This window comes from Pollachius pollachius (assembly GCF_949987615.1).
Source record: "Pollachius pollachius genome assembly, chromosome: 4".
NCBI classification, from domain to species: domain Eukaryota; kingdom Metazoa; phylum Chordata; class Actinopteri; order Gadiformes; family Gadidae; genus Pollachius; species Pollachius pollachius.
The window spans coordinates 4,343,917-4,365,179 of NC_136937.1; the positions used below are offsets into that span (position 1 = coordinate 4,343,917).

General features: G+C 49.2%; 1 protein-coding gene across 1 annotated transcript; it reads right to left on the reverse strand.

Moving 5' to 3' along the window:
• Positions 1–17,902: 17,902 nt before the first annotated feature.
• On the reverse strand, positions 17,903–21,255 carry atp23 (ATP23 metallopeptidase and ATP synthase assembly factor homolog). Its single transcript, XM_079734069.1, has 6 exons — positions 21,028–21,255; positions 20,769–20,814; positions 20,451–20,532; positions 19,694–19,831; positions 19,280–19,363; positions 17,903–18,652 (listed from the first exon to the last, which is right to left on the reverse strand). Exons 1-6 carry the CDS (start codon positions 21,173–21,175, stop codon positions 18,449–18,451), a joined length of 702 nt encoding a protein of 233 aa, XP_079590195.1. The 5' UTR covers positions 21,176–21,255; the 3' UTR covers positions 17,903–18,448.
• Between the last annotated feature and the right edge of the window lie 8 nt (positions 21,256–21,263).

Below are 21,263 nucleotides of genomic sequence, written 5' to 3' on the forward strand. Positions count from 1 at the left end.
TGCCTCTCTCTTTGCCTCCCTCTCTCTCTCTCTCTCCCCCCCCTCTCTCTCTCTCTCTCTCTCTCTCTCTCTCCCCCCTCTCCCTCCATATCATTCTCTTTTAACAGCGTCTTTAAACGGCTCACTTTCCCTCCCAGCCCCTCCTCTGTGACTAACAGTCCTCTCTAAGTGTCTGTGGATCACGGAGGTAACCGATCGCCCCGCCGCTGGAAAAGACACTACCGTACGAGCCAAGATGAATAAAAGACTCAGAGAACGGTGAATCAGCCTCGCCGCCGGCCGTACGGAACGGCCTCCACCGCGCACTTTCTCACACACACACACACACGCACACACACACACACACACACACACAGATAAAGACAGACAGACAGACAGACAGACAGACAGACAGACAGACAGACAGACAGACAGACAGACAGACAGACACACACACTCACACACAGACACACACAGACACACACACAGGAAAGTTAATGAACGGCTCAATCGATCGATTGTGTTTTGGAAACAATGAGACTAATTAGTGTTCTGGTTTTGTTTCATCAACACATTGGCATGTAAAAGTTGACACTGTTCCCTCGTTTTTACCAGGCATGATGATGAGCAAAACCCCCTAGACGCGTCTCTCCCTCACCCACCGACGTGTGTTAACCCATCCAGCCTCGCGCTGACGGAACACGCCTCGCAGGTTGCGGAGCCGCGCGCCGCGGGGTCGCGCGCCGCGTGATCTGAGCGTGTGAAGCGCAGGGAAGGAATGATGAGATACGGGGCCCGCGTCGATTTACGAGCGGATCGCTGACAGCGCGTTCCCCCAGGTGCCCGTCCCGGGTCTGGTTCTCCCCTCCTCCCCCTTCGCACCTGGCCGGCCTCAGAACCCGTTGTGTTATTTTTTTCTCCGTCAGCCAGTCCGACCAGGGGCTGCGTCGTAAAAAACGAAACGAAAAAATATAAAACGAGTATATAAACGAATGCGGTTAGCTACGACGTATTTTGTAGCTAACGAAGCTACAGTCGAGTCTCGCGAAATTATGCTAGCAGTGCGCCATTCCCGGGCTCGTTTTTTTATTCATGAAGCTTTCAGGTTTCTTCGTCAGTTTAATTTGTAACTGTGACATGCGATTACACGCGGCTACATTTCAGTCTGGACGTACGCGGCCCGCGCGGTTTGACTCTTTCTCCGTCAAGCGTTGTTCACATTCCACCGTAACAATTCTTTTTTCCGCAAAGCGTGCGCTCCCCTGATTGTCAGAGACCTCCGCAATAATCCCAAACAAATTGCCAATAAAGAGATAATCGTCGTCTGGCTTTTAGGTTTAAACTCCGGGACGGATCCAGACGGGTTGGAGTGGCTACGGCCCGGGGCGGTGTCTCAGACGTAGGGAGAGGGTGACCTCGTTCGTTTTTAACACCGGGGGCCGCTGCTCAACCTGTCAACACAGCCCCCCCCCCCCCCCCCCCCTCCAAACTCCCCTCATTCCTGAGCGACATGCGGGTACCACGGCAACGGGAGCCCACCGGGCCTGGCCCCCCGCCACCCCCCCTGCGGTCTGGGGCTGTTGTCACCTGCAGCCGGCAATTATCCCATCGCTGTGTTTGTTTGTGGCGCTTTCATGTGGCTGGAGGAGGAGGAGGAGGAGGGGGAGGAGGGGGAGGGGGAGGAGGAGGGGGGGGAGGGGGAGGAGGAGGGGGGGAGGAGGAGGAGGAGGTGGGGGAGGAGGGGGGGGGGAAGGAGGAGGGGGAGGCTGCTTTGTTTTTGTGTTTTCTTGGAGACCCGGTTGGAGAAATAATTTCCAAGACGTGAAGACACAAAAGAGAGGATTGTGGGGAATGGCGTGAAGCACGGAAGTGGACGCAGGTAGGCAGACAGACAGATAGACAGACATACAGACAGACACGAGGACGGACGTAATAGACAGACAGGCACACAAACATGAGTGTCGCGCGTACGTGCACACAGACACACACACACACACACAGGCAGACAGAGAGACTGACGGGCAGGCAGGCAGACAGCCAGGCCGCAGACAGCCATGCGCAATGAGTGCGCATGTAGGTGCACACACACACACACACACACACACACACAAACATACACACACACACAGGAATACTACACACAGAAATCTTCTTACTACAATGTCCTCAATCCAACACAATGTCTCCTGACTGATGGAGGACGGAATCCCTCGTACTGGTCAGTGTCCCCCCCCTCCCACGAAGGGCCGACCATGTGACCCTGGTAGAGAGGTCCATCGCTTAACTTCTGCTGGGCGGAGTTGATGCAAGGAGCCCGATTCAAACTAATTCAAACAGTGTGACGTGACCTCATCTGTAAGCCTGCCCCTGACCTAGGAGTCATCCGGAACGACTGGCACTACAGAGACACTCTGAGATCAAACACACACACACACACACACACACACACACACACAAAGGCCCATGCACGCACTCATGCAAGCACACACACACACACTTGCATACACACGCACGCACACACTATAGCACAAACAAACATTAGCACGCACACACACACCCCAACACACTATAGCACAAACGAACACTAACACACACATATACATGCACTCACACATATACACACACACACACACACACTAGCACACACACGTACAAAGAGTGCAATCAGAACTTCCAGATAGATTTGGGTTCCTGTCCGTGTTTGCCAGCGCGTCCACGCACCCCTGGAAACCTCAGCCATCCATCGCGGCCAGAAATGTGTTCTCCTGTGTCCAAGGGTTGGGTTCAGAGCGATGGAAAGATAGAGGCGGTTGTGGGATGGTGGGTGGTTGGGTGGGTGGGGGGGCGAACTCCTTTGTTGACACTGAGCAAACAACTACTAAAGGGCGGTAATTTGAGGCCATGCCCCCCCCACCCCCCACCCTGTCAACAGCTTCAACAAACGAAATGTAAAGGGAAGGATGGTATATGAGAGAGAGAGAGAGAGAGAGAGAGAGAGAGAGGGGGAGAGAGAGAGAGGGGAGAGAGGGAGAGAGAGAGAGAGAGAGGGAGAGGGGAGAGAGAGGGAGAGAGAGAGAGAGAGAGGGAGAGAGAGAGAGGGAGAGAGAGCAGGAGAGAGGGAGAGAGAGGGAGAGAGAGAGGGAGAGAGAGAGCAGAGTGATTGACGTGCCTTGCTTCACATTCTTTCTTTTCAACAAAACGAATCCTCAGCCTTGGTCGATTTTAAAGAGCTCTTTGTCGGATGCAAACCTGATAAGAGCAAACAAATGGGGGGTGTTTGGAGGTGTGTGTGTATTCTGTGGGGGGGGGGCGGGCGGTCTCTATTACCTGACCACATGGCTGGAGAGACACCCAGTCGCCGAACGGGGATTGCTGATGACTTGCTGCTCCTTATGGGCTCTTAAGTTTGTTATTTTGCTTTGGGTTTCGACTCTGAGTTTAAATTATGTTTCTGGGAACCCAATTTGGATGGTTTTGTGTTTTGGCTGGCAAGGGGAGTCACAATTAACCGATGCAAGTTCCCAGTCTGCCAGCGTGAAATGAATATGTCATGTACCAGCCGCGTCTTTCTGCACTAAATCCACTCTTGGATTCATAGCCGATGTGACATCTACCCAGCTATTCCTAATAGCTTTTACTCTCTTTTTTGTACTCTTCTTTCAATATAACCATGATTATCGCTGCATTGGGGATGAGAAAATAATTAAGCTATTCCAAGACTCAATCTGAGGTTAGTTCAACGTCATTATCCTGACGGAAACTTCAGGAGTCTACTGTATCAAGCCAAACTATGATTGTAAACATCGGACTACACTACCGAACTATAACGGTAAACATCAGACTACACTACCGAATTCTAACTGTAGACATCGGACTAAACGACAAAGTTCTAGCTAATCCTGACAGACTCTTTCTCTGGCCTGGAGACCATCTCATCAGAACAGACCTCGGCTGAATCCCATCTTCCTGTTCCTTATAAAACGGTAGATCTTTCAGCGAGTCGACGGCAGACATGCCGTGCTTAAGACACACAATACAACGCACCCTCCACGAAAAGAAGCAATGCTGCAAGGCCTGCCTGACGCTATCACGAGTAGCTGATGAAGAGGCAGGGAGAACAGCTTTCTGTAGCTGATGGAGAGGCAGAGAGAACAGCTTTCTGTAGCTGATTGAGAGGCAGAGAGAACAGCTTTCTGTAGCTGATTGAGAGGCAGAGAGAACAGCTTTCTGTAGCTGATGGAGAGGCAGAGAGAACCGATTTCTGTAGCTGATTGAGAGGCAGACAGAACAGATTTCTGTAGCTGATGGAGAGACAGACAGAACAGATTTCTGTGTTTCCACAAAGTGTGAAAACCTTCCAGGCAGGTTCTGGCACGCTGTGTTGTGCAAACACCGCTTCTCTTTAAAACAACCCGACGGTCTAATATTTATTGTTTGGTTTGGGTTACGGCGGGGCTGGATTACAGTAGAGGTGGGGTGGCCATGGTGGAACGGGGAATTCCCAGACGCCCTGAGTTCTTGCTCCTTCTCTCTCTCTCTCTCTCTCACTCTACCTCCCTCTCTCTGTCTCTCACTCTCCCTCTCTCTCTCTACCTTTCTCTCTCACTCTCTCTCCCTTTCTCTTGCTCTCTCTCTTTCTCTCTCTCTCTACCTCTCTCTCTCTGTCTCTCTGTCTCTGTCTCTCTCTCTCTCTCTCTCTCTCTCTCTCTCTACCCCCTCTGTCTCCCCCTCTCTCTCCCTCTCCTCCCCCCCTCTCTCTCTCTCTCCCCCCTGTTGAATAAAGATGATCAATTTGATGTTACACTTCCAGAACCGTCCCCAGGTTTTGTTCCAAGACAGCCTGACAGACGGCGTGTTCCAGCAGCTCAAAGTAAAACACTCCTACTTCGAAAAACGCACCCAAACACCACTAAAATACAGTTAATCTCCTACGTCTTAATAACGGATTTAAATCGAAGGCCACCCACCCAGACAGACGCCGTCGCATTTAAAAAAAAATACAAAATGTGTAAAAAGATACGTCTCATGAACGCTTTGAAAAACGTAGACCCTTGCTACTACCCCTCCCCCCAGAAGAAGTCGATGATCCAAATGGAAAGTGAGCGGCTTTTTTCTTTCTCCCAACATGCGGACCCAGGAGCTCAGAGAGCTGGGCAGCCATCACGTTCTTTTTCATAACAAAGATTCACAAATGTTTTCCAGACTGGAAGGCAGCAGTGGCGACTCCATCGGGGTATTGGATAATGTCTTGGCACTGCCGAGTCGGTCTGCGAGGCATAAATATGACCGTTTAAAAAGAAGAAGAGAAGAAGAGGGAAAAAGGAAAACGTTGGTGCCACTTGGCAGCGGGGCCACCGCGCGGACAGAGTGATGAGGGGACGGCTTGTGTCCATCGCTGCCCCCTATCTGCCACTTTGGGGAACTGCCGCATTCCCAGCTGAGTTTGTGGTTATAGTTTCCCTTATTCTTTTTGACTAGTGGTTACTTGTAGTCGGGCTCTTTGGTGGACATTGCTGCGCTTGAGTTCAGAATTTGAACAATAAAACTTTCCCCTTTGTGTCGGTCTGGGAATTTGACGTCGCTGTGGATATGTCTGCAGGGTGTCTTTAACAACGGTTTTATGGAGCAACATGCGTTTGTGGTGAAGGAGAAGGTACTGTCAAAGACAGGGGAAAATAGAGCTGAAGGAGAACGGAAGTGTGGTTGAGAGAGAGAAGGAGGGAGAGAGAGAGGGAGAGAGGAGGGAGAGAGGGAGAGGGAGGGAGGAGAGAGAGAGACAAGGAGAGAGGGAGAGCAAGAGAGCTTGACCATGTGTATTCATCTCATCTTTTGTACTGTGTGTGTGTGTGTGTGTGTGTTTGTGTGCGTGCGTGCGTGTGCGTGAGTGTGTGTGTGTGTGAACGAGCGTTCGTGCATGCATGTGTGTGTGCCTAGAGAGAGAGAGAGAGAGAGAGAGAGAGAGCGAGTGAGTGAACGAGAGAGGGCGAGAGAGCGAGCAAGGTGGAGAAAGGGCTATATGGGCTACATAAATCGTGGCCTGAATTACTATCATTATTGTAATGACTCTGTAATGCTTTCTTTCCTGGACCAGTAATTGTTACCAAACCCCATGTTCAGTCATACAGGTGGACAAATTAGCCTCCTCTCACGGCCTGCCTTCAGTGTTTGGACCTTCTGTTGCTGCAGTCCAAGGATTTTCAAGATAAGAGCCCCAGGACAGGAGCACAGCATCGCACTCTATTAATCTTCAGAAGAACTTCCCAGCACTCTCTTCATATCGTTTTTGGTTTGAAACATGAGTGGGAGGCCTGAGCTGGATGGTCCTGGGGAGATCAAGGCGTCTCCTCAGGTAGCATGTACCTAACCCAGGAGATGACTAGTATACTCAGAGAAGTAACACGCTATTTCCACTGCATATGGGCAGCAGATGTAGATTAGCCTTGTGGCTGTGACCTGGCTCAATTACATATTGTGCATTGTCCCTGTCAAATAAACGTAAAATAGAATAACCTGGTGGTTTAGGTGTTACTCAAAACTCTAAGGTAGTCCGAGCCCCAATGTTGGCAACATTGAACCTAGAAGACTAACAGAGGTGCTAACCAAACAGAGTGCAGTATTCTTCACCCTCTCTCAGTCTTCCTCATCATCTCTCAATGAGATGATGGAAGCTCTGGTAGCAGAATCGAGTGGGCCACTTTGGTCACCGATCCAACCAGAAAACCACTGTGGTCTGGCTGTGAGTTGATAGTGTTTGGTCAAGGACTGGCTCGACCAGTAATGGTGATTCAGGAGACCACGGTGATCCTTGTGTTACAACCTTTGACCCAACAGAAAATGTTCAGAGAAAACTGGAGAGAAGAGATCTCTCAGGATAACCATTCTACAAGCACAACAGTGTTCACTGGAGGCCTATGGACCAAACTGGTTTGAGCACAAAATCTGTTGGGAGGGTCATGGCTAGGATCTAGGAGGGATTAGATGAGAGTCTTCATCATCTGAAGTCTCTTCTTCTTCAAAGCCTCCCTCAGTCCAGAGTCACCGTTGGTTTTGAGTCAGCTGGGAACGGGGGAGGCCTGGTTGATGAACACGGTGACCAGGAATTGTGGTAGGAACAGATTTATTTCGGTGTTCACGGCCCGTGTTATTTCAGCCTTCTCAAGGTGCTTCTAACCTTCCAGAGCTCCCCGACCGCGGGATGGGGGGGGGTTCAGCGTTCCCAGTCTGCTGGAGAGGTCGGAAGGAAAACAACTAAAATGGGGTGGAAGTTCTTGGTCTTCCCGAAAAACTTTCAAACCACTTCTGTATTGAAGACATCCGCCCAAAACAAGCAAAGGGCCGGAGCAGGAACAAGACCGGGAAGGGCTAATGACACACTGCCTGTGCATGTCAAACACTGCTTCCCGCCTGTAGATGTGTGGTTCAAACGTCTCTTTAAGCGATCAGGGCTGGTGTTACACCAGCACGCACTGACCGCAAAATTACAACCGTACTGGACGGAAACCTACTACTCATACTCAAACCATCCGTGAGTCTGTACACAAGCTATCTCGGTCGTTAAGGCGGTGTAACAAAACTTTATTAATTCAATCGTCAAGGCGCAAAAGTTCAACATCAGCAACTAAAGAACTTTGTCTGAGCGTATTTTCAGATCTTGTGTTTTTTCTTCCTCTCCCCGTTTCTCTTTTAAACAGCAACTCTTTCCCTGAATCCCATATGGTTTTTCGCTTCACTCAGAGCTGACTTCAAAAGGCGAGCTCCGACATCTTTGAACGTGTCGTAATTACCAGCGTTAAAGCTGCACATGAGGCCCATGCTGCATCAATCAGACCCTCACACCTGATTCCAATCACTGCCGGTGCTGTTCCGACACCCGCAGAATAGCTCAGACTTTAAGCCCCGGGAAAGTGTAAGTGCGACACCTATCTCCGTGCTTTATACTCTTCCTTGAGAAACTTGCAGGAACAAAGCCACATAGGTTAAATATACTTATTGTTTGGTCGAATGTGAAACTGCACTGCAAGTTACAACGGCTATGCTGTTTTGACGCTACATAGGACTCAGGACGTACACAATTGGTGCGGGGTCGCCAAGGCAACGACCTGCACTCCAAAGGAGAGAACTTATAGAGTTTTCAATGGCTCGACCACGAAAAACGTATAGTTGTAGGCTAGGCCTGAGCACCGTTGAACTCACGCTTGGGCCAACTTTACAGCAACTTACAATAACATTCACATTTAGGGCGTTTATCAGACACTTTTAACCAAAGTGACTTACAACGGTTCATACACACATTCACACCCCGATGGCGTTGTCAACCACGCAAGGTGAACGCCAGCACGTCAGGAGCAGTTTGGGGGAGGTGCCTTGCTCAGGGACACCTCGATATTAGACACCCGGTTAGGCGAAGCCGGGGATCGAACTAGCAACCTCCCAGTCACATGTCGAACCGCTCTTCCTCCACAACACATTGCACATAACCAAGCAAACCCTGGAGGGTTGTCTTGCTCAAGGACACCTCGATACTCAGCTCAGGAGCAGCTGGGGATTGAACCAGCAACCTTCTGGTCACACGTTTTACCGTTCGGGGTTGGCTTAGTGAGGTGCAATGTGTTGTGTTGTGTGGTTCAAAATACATGCATCTGACATTCTGTGATATATGATATATTTGTCAACCGACGATTTATGTATTGCTGTCGGTGGAGCGAGGGATTCTTCCTCCGCCCGCACTCCACGCCATGAGTGGGGAGTCACCGTGCAGTCGCTCTTTCAGCGGCAGAACTTGGAGACAGCCGCACTTTCCATCAGAAGTGGTTTTAAAAGTCATTTATCGTCTCTGCTTCAGACCGGGGAGTGGAATAAACGTGTTTGTGTGCGTGTGTGTGTGTGTGTGTGTGCGTGTGCGTGTGTGTGTGTGTTTGTGTGTGTGTGTGCTACATGGATCAGAACATAAGTAAGAAAACGTGCCCAACTCATAAAGTCCAGGCATGTTTTTGGCCTGCAGTTGAAGACAGACTTGAGTGTGGAGCTATACTAGTCCTATAGATAGACAGACAGGTATATATATCGTAGGATAGGATCAGCTAGGATTAACTTTATTAATTCCAGGGGGGAACGTTGTTCTCGATAGACGGTGAGATGGAGAAACGTCGTCCATGCAGAGGCTTGTCTGAGGGAAAGTCATTTGGATGACGGAACAATGACTGTTTCAAGTCGCTAGTCTAAACTGTGCAAACACACAGCGAGGAACAAAGACAGACCCCAGCGAGTTGCAAAAAATAAAATTGTTTAGTCCAACTGTCTGAGCGGAACTGTTGTATGGGAAAAAATGAACAGAGAAATTCAGACTGACTTCAAAAAATGTTTTTACTTTGTCTAAGTTATAACCAAAAGCAGGCGCCGTGAAAATTCCCATCTGGGCACTCGTTCCTTGCTGAGTATACAGACTTAACGCCGCGCTACATTCCCTCTGATCTCGGCGTCGCGTTTCGCTGCAACAGAACGAGACGCGCACGGGCGCGGCGGCGGCAGCCTCAGATGGGGCCGCGGGAGCGCGCTGCGTGTCGAATCGAAACCCACACCGGCCAGATTTAACGGAATGGGTCCAGCCTTGAAATTGAATCGCAGGTGTGGAGCCCTCGACTGCAGGAGATCCTCCGGATAAGATAGAGTGAATAAAGTTAATAAACGAGGCGTTTTTGAAACGTCACGTACTTCAGTGCACACTATTGTAACACTGTGGACAAGGTTCTGTGTCACGAAAACTAGACATTTTATTTCACCATTTCACTATTTATTCCTTTCATGATCTGTAGTAGTTGAGGTAGTACCTAGTCGTAGGAGTGTAACTACTGTTAAAACTACTAGTATCAGCAGTAGTTCAAGAGCACAAAGCAAACCAAGATAACCCTTTAAGTGTGTTTTTGAAGGGCAGTAGGTGCAGGCTTGTGTAGGTAAAGGGTTTGTCTTCCAACCAGAATGTATTGGGTTCGATTCCGAAGGCCCCAACCGTCTACCTGTAGGCATCCGTGAGCAGACTTTAATAATAGTTGCTTTCATGAAAACTTCCACACAATTATTAATAAGGGCTATGTTTTGAAACCCTGTCTTTAAAAAGGTAGGCCTAGGTCCTAAATCCATTCCAGTCTCACCATACTGGTTTATGGTTTACCAGCGGGTCAGGGGGTGGGCGGGTAACTGTTGCCCACCAAGACCACCTGCCTGGGGCACTGACCATCCTCCCATCAGCCAGCTCAGATCATCATCCGTCACAGGGAGAAATCCAACACGACCGTCAAATGAGTCTTAAACGAAGCTGCTGACCGAAGCAAAACCACTTCTGCACCGATGAAGTACCAGTCGGACTTTATGTTGTGATATGGAGACAAACGTGAAAAAGTTACAAACATGTGAACCCAAAAAACCAAAGGCAAACACTGCTAGTATTTTAATGTAGTCTTATATGTGATGTATTAAAAGCTGGGTAAAATCCTGCTAATACGCGTTTCAGCGTCTAAAGGACGGCACTTCGGCGCCCCCTACTGGTTCTCAATGGGATCTTCTTGAGTCGTAATGGAAGAGAAAACAATTTATTTGCAGGCTATCCTGTTGGACAAAAGGATGATAATCCTGAATAACCCCACCGACTCTTCTCAGAACAAAGGAACGAGTGGTGTCAGGCCTCAATGAACACCTAGGACCAAGTATAGTCTACTGCCAAAGTTTGATTTATTTACATTGTTGTCTAGCTTACACAAATCTCAGCACACTCATGTGATTCAGAGTGTGGGTGTTGAGGTCGACAGAGCTTGTCCTCTCTCTCTCTCCCTTTACTCTCTCTCTCTCTCTCTTGCTCTCTCTCTCTCTCTCTCTCTCTCTCTCTCTCTCTCTCTCTCTCTCTCTCTCTCTCTCTCTCTCTCTCTCTCTCTCTCTCCCTCTCCATCCCTCTCTCTCCCCCCTCCACGTTGTATTTTTAATTGCTATCGAGCTCAGTGCCGCGATAAAAACTTTCGGTCCAGAAGGGCGATCGATAGTGTCTGGCGACCGGTGAGTAACGAGCCTGAAGTTGGGGGCGGGGTTACGCCGACGGGGGTCACATGGGGCTGACCACCCAAGCTAACGTATTCCCCTCCCCCAACGAGGGGGGGTTCATAAGCTAGGGTGGGGGCCTCAGGAGTTACGCCTCGTGCCCACAGCACCGTCCGTCAACGGACGTCGGAAGGCGTGGCTGACGGACGGGGGAGCTTTCCAGGGTCGTCAGAGCCCGAGTAGCGTCACAGTGCTGACATTTGCATACGCGATCTGATTGGATGACGGATCCGTCGCTGCCGTTTTGACGGCGCCGAAGGCTCCAACGGAGTGCACGGATCCACAATGCATTGCGCGTCCGTCCCCATTCAAAGTCAATGGGGATCCGTCAACAGACGGATGCACTGGGCACGAGGCGTTAGAGCGGGGTTTGCTGGTAACCTGAAGGTCGCTAGTTCGATCCCCGGCTTCTCCTAGTAGAGTGTCGAGGTGTCCCTGAGTGAGACACCTCACCCTGACTGGACTGGTTGACTGGTTGACTCCACTGCCGGTGTCTGAATGTGTGTGTATGAACCATTGGGGGTTTCCCACACTTGCTGACCTATCTCTTTGTTAGCAGCCTCGGAAAAGCTTCCAAGCAAATGGCCATCAGAACGGGGTCCCGTCGTGGATCTAGTGCCAGTGCACGGCTTGCTGCCTCCTAGGGGAGAGGTCTTGGTGTTCGGCTAGCTCTGGTCCCCCTATGGCGTGGATCAATAGCTGGATCCAGGGGCTTTGTTATTGTTTGGGAGTTTTGCGCTCAGACGTTTTTTTATTATTCTTCTCGGATACTTGTTCGAGGTTAAGGTTTGGGTGTGTGATTAAAATAAATGGAATAACAACAACGCACAACTTTCAAATTAAAATCAAACAAGACCTCTGGATCTTGAGCAAGAATCCATGTTTGACTGATGTTGTTGTCTGCTTGGCCAGTTCATTCTTGTGAAAGAGATTTTAAATCTCAAGGAATTTTCTTACCTGGTTAAATAAAGGATTGATTTCTTTGCCTCCGCCGTCTCCCTGAGCCCCGTGAGCAAGGCAGCCCTCCCCACCGTAGACTCCCCCCTGGGGGGGATGACGAATGGGAGTCAGGGGAAGATCTATGGTTTTACGACCTGGACTAACGGACATGAGGCAACTTAAAGTGGGTAACATTTGAGGAGCATTTGGTACTGGTAAGGTCTACCTCCCAGTGAAGAGAATGTAAACCTCCCAGTCAAGAGAAGGTCAACTTCCCAGTCAGGAGAAGGTAGACTTCCCAGTAAAGAGAAGGTAAACCTCCCAGTGAAGAGACGGTAAACTCCCCAGTAAAGAGAATGCTAACCTCCCAGTTAAGATAATGTAAACTTCCCACTGAAGAGACGGTAAACTTCCCAGTAAAGAGACTGTAAACATCCCAGTTAAGAGAAAGTAAACTTCCCAGTCAAGAGAAGGTAAACTTCCCAGTTTTCCCAGTCAAAGGACAGTAAACCCCCCAGTCAAGTGATGAGCTAAACTCCCTCCTTTGGGGGTCAGGGGTCATCGGGGTTCAGCGGTTCCCGTGCCAACGGAGCCCGCCTTCAGCCAGCCGTGACGAAGCCCGGCGGATTACAGGACGGCTAACTGGCACACCGCCCCCCTGGGGTGGGGGGGGGGGGGGGGGGGGGGGGGGGGGGGGGGGGGAGTACCGCCAAGGCGAGGTCAGTCTAAACTGGTTCAGCGGAGAGAGATATGGCGAGCGGTGGCCATGGCAACCAGGGGTCCCCCCCCTCCTCTGATGTGGGGCTCCCGTGGCCCGCAGCATCCGGGACGCCCGCCGCTGCGCTCTGAAAACGGGGGCGCGACTCCCCCCCGGGGGGGGGTCCCGGGCCGGCCGACGCGGAGTGGCGGACGGCTGGAGGTGACACGGTTCCCACGGCGACCTACATGTGTCGCTCGACCGATGCGTGACGACTTTATCCTGACGCGTCTATGTGTCTGTGTCTGTGTGTGTGTGTTTGTGTGCATGTGTGTGTGTGTGTGTGTGTGTGTGTGTGTGTGTTTGCGTACATGTACTCCTGCGTCTGCGTCGTGTGTCTTTGTTCGTTTACGTTAAGTCCGGACGACCTTAACTTTATTTGTTGCTTTCAGGCGCGTTTTTGTCACCGACCTCACCGTACCGACAGCGATATACGGTTGGTTCTCTTTCTTCCGACAAATGTACGTGTTATAAGTCGCTTTGGATGAAAGCGTCTGCTAAATGCCCTGAACGTGAGTGTTAATGAAAAGGTCACGGTGACCCGAACACTTTGTAACAAGCACTGCCATTCCTTACACACAGAGGAACTCATTTGTGCACGTGCGTCGATGGTTAGCGAGAAGGGGAGCGTGTGAACGATGCCACAGCGTGGTGACAGACCTCTCTCTGGAAGAGGGGGTACCTCAGACCAGACCTCTCTCTGGAAGAGGGGGGTCCTCAGACAAGACCTCTCTCTGGAAGAGGGGGGTACCTCAGACCAGACCTCTCTCTGGAAGAGGGGGTACCTCAGACCAGACCTCTCTCTGGAAGAGGGGAGCCCTCAGACCAGACCTCTCTCTGGAAGAGGGGGTACCTCAGACCAGACCTCTCTCTGGAAGAGGGGGGGTCCTCAGACAAGACCTCTCTCTGGAAGAGGGGGGGTCCTCAGACCAGACCTCTCTCTGGAAGAGGGGGGGTCCCTCAGACCAGACCTCTCTCTGGAAGAGGGGGGTCCTCAGACCAGACCTCTCTCTGGAAGAGGGGGTACCTCAGACCAGACCTCTCTCTTGAAGAGGGGGGACCTCAGACCAGACCTCTCTCTGGAAGAGGGGGGTCCTCAGACCAGACCTCTCTCTGGAAGAGGGGGGTCCTCAGACCAGACCTCTCCCTGGAAGAGGGGGTCTCAAGACCCTGGGGATCCTCAGACCTCTCCCTGGTAGAGGGGGTCGTCAGGGCCGCATGGGGGTATGGAACCCACAACCTTCGGGGCCCAAGGTTAATGAAGGCTGCCTCTCTCTCACCCCTGGACGTTGTCCAGTGGTTTGTAGTGTGAAGCCCTTCATTAAGACGACACATATCGCTAGACTAATGAGCATTCAAATGCCATCGAGGAGAACTAATTAGCATGCTGTCACATTCAGCCAATGATACGCATGTGTGTGTGTGTGTGTGTGTGTGTGTGTGTGTGTGTGCGTGCGTGCGTGCGTGTGTGCGTGCGTGCGTGTGTGTGTCTGCATGCATGTGTGTGTGTGTGTGTGTATGTCTGTCTGCATGCGTGTGTGGGTCTGTGACAGAATAAATCAGACACTGCAACAGCTACTACAGTAGAAAACCTGTGTCTCCTCACATTGATAACGTGTGTTGCGTGCGTACACGTCTCTCACGCATACAGCCCTAGCCTTGCGTGCATCATGCAGCCTGGAGATACGCCGCCTTGAATCGGCTGATACATTTTTCAGCGCCAGCAGCAGCAGACTCAGGGAACACAGAGAGTCGGCCATTAAGGAGCAGGTGGTAGATAGAGGTGGGCTACAGGTGGTCCGCACGCATAAGGAATTCAAACCCGCACCCTGGCAACCCCCCCACTAAACACAGACTCGACATAAACACAACTGACTTCAACGGTGGGTGTGTGTGCGTGCGTGGGTGTGCGTGTGCATTTGTGTGTGGATGGGAATGTGTGTGTGTTTTTTTGCATATGCGTGTCTGTAAGGGAGTGTGTGTATATGTGTGTGTGTGTGTGAGTTTGCGTGGCTGTGTGTGCTTGAGTGCGCTAGTGTGTATGTGTGTGTGTGTGTGTGTGTGTGTGAGTATGTGCGCGTATGTGTCCGTGTGTATGCATGCGTGTGTGAGTGTGGGTGTGTATCTCTTTGTGTGTGTGTGTGTTTGTCTCATTCTCGTTCTCTCTCTCTCTCTCTCTCTCTCTCTCTCTCTCTCTTTCTCTCCCCCTCTCTGTGTTGGGTCCTGGAGGATGTCAGCATTATTAATAAAGCCTCCATACTCTCTCCTTCATTGTTCGACGTTAAAAACAAAAGCAGCCACTCTGGGGCCTATCTGCGTCCGACCGCCTAGCGGGCCATGAATATTAATGACGCTTTTTAATTACAATCGCGGTTGTATTTCTGTACCCAATTAACAACTTTTGTGTTAAAAGTGGCATCATACGTCCCTCACCGGAGGAGTGTTGTGTGTAAGTGATTATAATAATGGATCCTGGCCAAGTGCGCTTTTGTGTTTGAATAAAACGTATACGATTACATTAGCGGTTGAATCTCTTCCAACCTTAAACACCCGTAATTAATCTGCCTCCCCCCACACACACACACACACACGTACGCACGTACCTACGCACACACATACAGACCGCACACTCCCACACACACACCTACCCGCATGCATGTGTGCGTAATGAATTGATTTAAATCCTCTTGCGTGGAACTTGAAACAATGCCCCCGGCTGGGCCAGTTAATTGTCAGGTTACGGTGTTGGCCCTCGAGGGGCATAAATACTGAACTATTACTAATGATCTCCACGTCTCGCGCTCTCCTCCGCCAAAGGAGTGAACCACACAGAGCCAGTTACCCAGAAGACCCACGCAGACACTGGCTCAAAGTACTGGGATGATTATCATCTGGTTTGGTCAGCACTAATTTATTGGGATTTGAATAAGAAAACAGTCGGCCAATCAGAGCCAACTCAGAGGTGCGCTGAGGCGCGAACTCAGACGCATCTCAGGACGGTAATGGTCGCCGTTTGACAGCCCCGTAATTAACCTAATGAGCCGCACCTGTCGTCACACCTCTGTGATGAAGATGGACTGTGCGGCGTTCATAACAGAGCTAATCTCCTCTACATCATTAGAACAGCAGAGAGCCCTGAGATGTTTGTTGTTAGGTCTCAAATGCTAGTGTCTCAGTCATTTCAAGACAGGGACAGTGCACAACAATACATTAATCTTGTACAACAAGAGAATATGCATTGTGCCAGGTTCTAGCAGATTGCTTTTTTCCACCTGTAGAAGCATATCCAATATCTAAATGGACTGCATTTATAAAGTGCTTTTCTAGCCAGCGGCCACTCAAAGCACTTTACAATATTACCTCACATTGACCCATTCATGCACACATTCACGGCGGTATCAGCCACGCAAGGCTACAGCCAGCTCGTCAGGAGCAGTTAGAGCGAGGTGCCTTGCTCAAGAACACCTCGACACTCCGCTAGGAGGAGCTGGGGATCGAACTAGCAACCTTCTGGTTACATTCCCCCTATATCTGTACCGGGAATGGAAACTTTGAATAAAGTTGAATCGGGAGGAAGGAGATTATACTGCGCCATCTTTACTCTGTACAGAATAATAGCCCCCCGAGGACTCAAGGTGGACATTTTTAGATATGTACATGTCCTCAATCACTAAATGAGAGCGTCCCCCTTAGCTATAGGTCCCCATGCAACCTCCGTAGCAGGCCTGCTCTTCGTCGAGCTAATTAGCCTAGCGCGCGGGCTACATCTGCTGAGGGCTTGATTTTTCCACTTATAGCACCTCATTTCAGAGTTTATAAATACTAAATGATGTTTCCCCGTCAACTGTGACGTCGTTTTGCAAATACATATTTAAAATGCGCAACGCATCTTCCGCCGAGAAACTTCACAAAAGACACGTGGGTGTCCTTTTATTCCCGCCGGCTGCGCGGGGCACGTGTTCCCGCCAAGCGTTCCCGCTCATCGCTCTAATTAACGAGAGGAGTTCATCAGCGCTCCCGGTGTTAATGTGTTGTCCTACAGCAGATTAGCCCAGTGATTTCTAATTAGATCGCGATGGGTGTGTGCGTACTTAAGTAGTTGGAATGAAATGGGAAAAGGCGCTCTTCACAGCAGTCACTTGATTGTCTTGCCCTATGACAGGTCGAGCGCTCACCTGAAACCGAATTTATTAAAATCGGTTCTATTAATTCGTCAAGGAACCCCTGAGAGCAGGTGTGTGGGATATGGATCGGCTCCTTTGGTTTCGTGAGGCAGCGGCGTCACCTACTGGATCGAGATGGAACTGCAGCCCCGAAAATTTCATGCCGAGCAGTAGTTTACAAGCAGATTTGAACCATATATTATGTTATTGCAAATAGCCAATGATATCCAAACCCCCCCATGAATTCACCTGTGTTTTTTTTGTGTTGAACATGTGGCTGGCTGTTGTAAATTCTGCTTTAAAGAAAACCGAGCAGCAGGATTGAATGTTGTTTTTTATCCTAAAATACACAGTAAATACAATTGTCAAAAGATGTTTGCAATTACTATTGTTTCACGTGGACACATTCAAGTTTTTAGATTAGTTTATGAAAATGGGTCGATTTTCATAAGCTTCTTAAATGTATTATGTTAATTTTGAACGTGAATTAATCTTGTCTCCAATAGACTCAGCTTTTTAGGGAAACTAAATACGACTTTATCAAAATAAATACTGAAAAGCATCCTTGATTGGTGCAGTCTGCGGTCTTTGAGATATCCAGAAAAACATTATTTTCAGAGATAATGAAACCAATTCATTTGCCTCCTGAATCTCAGAGGAGGGAAAAAGATGTCCTTTAAATGCTAATGTCCAATAAAGATGTCACCAATTAGGTTTTACACAAGTGGCTAATTAAAAAAAGCTGTATGGGGTGCTTAGGGGTCACACAGTGCAGGGGAAGTTTTCAAAGTTAAATACGTCCCTTGACATCCACCCAGTTCAAAATGTGCTAATTCACTAATTTCACTTCAGTTGGCTCCATTGTGTCGAAATCTCCTCTGGAGCGATTTTATCCCGTCTTTAACTAATGAATGTGTCACTCTCAAATATAAACTACTCAATGCTCCATATTTTAATAAATTAAGACATTTGTAATGCGTTTCGTTTTGGTAAAACCTTCACTTTTAATCTTGAAAACGCATTGGTGTGCACAAATCGTAGGCGCACGGCCAACGCAACCAAATCGGGCGGGGGGAGGGGGGCGAAATTAATGAAAAAAAAATTATAGAAATCAATATTTAACTCACATAAATCTTCTCTATTTACAAGAAAGTCAATGTTGTCACTGGAGGAGGAGCAAAAAAAAAATGCAGTAATAAAAGACAATCACAAATCTCTGAGAACTTGAGCTGGAGCGGCCCGACATGGCTCCGTTCCAATATTAGCTTCACTCAACGTTAAAACCTGCTGACAAAAACCGCTCCTTTAAGGGGAATCACACCCCCCTCCTTCCCAACACATCTTCACCCTTCAGACTCCCCCTTCCAACCGCCTCTCTCGGGGTGACCACTTTAGCCCCCCCGATCAACAGTCCCATCCGCCGGGCCTCTTCCCGCCTCGCCGATCACCCCTCTTAGCGTCTCTTTGTACAAAGCACCCTCGGAGAATGTGTTAAAATTAGCGCGCTGCGGCGGCGGCGTTAGCGTTAGACGTTAGCGTAGTATCGGTCTCGGCTCTCGTAGTGTCTGGTGGCGAACTTGGCGTCCTTGTTGGTGTGGGGGATGCGGCCGAACGGGGCGGTGTCGTTGAAGCAGCTGTCGAACACCTCGTCCACGATCTTTCCCGCCTCCTCGTGGCTGATCTTCCGGACGGCGAGGATGGAGCGCAGGGCGCGGCCCCGGACGCACTCCTGGGAGACGGGTGAGAGGGGGTGACGGGGGAGAGGGGGAGAGACAGGGGGAGAGGGGGGAGATGGAGGCGGGGGGAGACGCAGAGAATGAGAGGAAAACAAAAATCGATTTAGTTGTGGCTGAGCCGAACAGATTCACTACCATTACTAGCATGTAGGGGCTGCCGGCACTTATTGTGTGTTGTACATCCTTGCACTTAGAAATAGTACTTTGCACCGTGTATCATCTTGGGTTGACCTAGCGATTGTTAGTGCTTGGCACATGGTTCTACGAACATCCTTACCGTAGCGACAGATATATTGTTTCTCTTTCACCTGACAAATGTACTTATTGTAGGTCCCTTTGGATAAAAGTGTTTGCTAAATTCCCTAAATCTAATTGTAAATGTCGTCGTATAATGTGGGCCTGTTGTAATGTATTCTGATACAAATCATTTAGTATCGTTCCTGCATTTGGTTGCATTGTATTGCAATGTATTGTAAGTTGGAATGGTCCTATGGTCCTAAAGAGTGAGAGGATTCAAATAGAAGTCCCATTCAGAGACGTTACTCCCTCCTGTTACTTTAACTCTATAACTGAAGCGTGGTCCCTTTCTTCCATACACAATGAATGACAACAAGGCGTACCTGGCGGTGGTTCTTCAAGCCGAAGTTAAACCTGTTAATCTCACTGCTGAAGGAGCAGTCTCCACTGAGGTTAGCTGCACGGATCTGCAAAAAAGAAAAGTATCCAAATCACTATATTTGGGTGACAATTTTGAAATGCTGAAGGAGCTATCTATACAATCACACACACACACACACACACACACACACACACACACACACACACACACACACACACACACACACACACACACACACACACACACACACACACACACAGCTGGCTTGCCCACCGCAATTTCCAATAACAAAGCTTTGCAAAAGAGAGCGATCACATTGAGCATTAAAGCTGCACAGTTTCCGTGGACGGTTCCATGGATCCCACGTCACAGTTCAAGCCCAGCGCCCGGGCGGCGGGACCCCAGCAGGCCTCACCTCGGAGCAGGCCAGGTGCCGGTAGTTGTTGAACCAGTCCACGTGGGCTCGGCAGTGGTCGAAGGCGTGGATGAGCTCGTGGGTCACCACTCGGTTCATATGGGCCTGCTGGTGAATGTTGTTCTGACACAGAACGATCTGGAAGCAAAACGAGGTGACAGACGTTGCAAAGAAATAGCGAAGCTATGTTTTAAAAGGTTCATTTTTGTATTTTTATGCTTTATGACAGCGTGAGGTAGACGGGAAGGTATGGGAGCTAGAGGGGAGGACATGCAGCAAAGGGGGGGGGGGAGAAGACAGCCTCTACGTCGCCTCCCCTACAAGAAGCTAAGAGTAGTTGCAAGGTTGCATGCTCCTATGCGAAACCAATGTCTCTACAACGTCCATGCAGCAAAGGACCACAGGCAGGAATCAAACCTGGGTCGCCAAGTTCAGGACCCGGGTTCGACCAAGCCTTAACCAGCTCTATCCGAGGAGCCACCGTGGCGCTCCGAATATATTTTAATGAAGTGGTTCATTGTCTAAATGTTATTTCTTGCGGTACAAAATAGTACCGTGTATTAGTAGCGTCGTCCATGTATTTGTGTTTAGGAATCTGACACCAAGTTGATAAAAAATAGCTCACACTACAGCTACAAATCTTGACGCTAAAAATACATTGCCCTGCAGCACATCTCACCATGCTCTGTACAATTGATCTCTTTGTCCACATCACATCTCTTTGGATATGATTTATTACTTTTAAAAAGGATCTTACTTGAGACGAATTTGCGTCAAAGCCACCACTGACACTGCCATCGCAATCTTCACAGGAAAAGTGCCGGTCTTTATATACTGTACTGTTTGAAGAAGACAAAACAACGTTAAGAATGTGTATTAAAAATGTCATGTCAAATCAAATGCAGCAGAGTATTAGGCTAACATTAAGTGATCTGCTGAGGACAGAAAGTCAAGAAACAAAGATAATACAAATGTAGAATGGAAAATCTGTTAAAAAGCGACATTAACAATTGCAGAATAACAATTTCACACACACACACACACACACACACAGAAAGAGAAAAAATGTATTTACCATCCAGAACTTTTCATGGCACTAAGAAGCAGCTTTGCATATGGACCTGAAGCAAGAAAAGACAGAACGACATGGCAAGTATTAAAATTAAGCTGGTTAAGACCTGGAAACGACATGCTAAGTTAGCTAGCATAGGCTAAAGCCAAAGACGACAGTGTGGCTGTCAATGCACACAGTGAGCTTTAGCCACGGAGCTAACACAGACCTCCCCATGTGTTATACCGCTGTCTGATGACAATTACTGATCCGCTATACTTACTGGTTTCCATCGCGAACTGTAACATGACCTGGCACTTGTGATTGAATGTGAACAGGCTTTGAGTAATGAAAGCCTTCTTGGATTTTGCGGTGTTTCTGTCAGGGAAAAGGTTGTATCCATAGTCGTCATCCTGTTTGGTTTGATCCATTTCATCTGATCGTGATTATATCATAAATGGGTGATTTTTCAGGCAGAAGTGTTAGGTGAGTGAGTGAGGCTAGCCGGGGAGAGAGGTC

Excerpts from the sequence above, each read along its gene's own strand:
- atp23 (XM_079734069.1), bottom strand. The coding sequence starts at position 21,175 with ATGGATCAAACCAAACAGGATGACGACTATGGATACAACCTTTTCCCT. Across the intron at positions 20,815-21,027 it reads ACAGTTCGCGATGGAAACCA|GTCCATATGCAAAGCTGCTT; the intron begins GTAAGTATAGCG and ends TTCTTGCTTCAG. Across the intron at positions 19,832-20,450 it reads TTGACGCAAATTCGTCTCAA|ATCGTTCTGTGTCAGAACAA; the intron begins GTAAGATCCTTT and ends TTTTGCTTCCAG.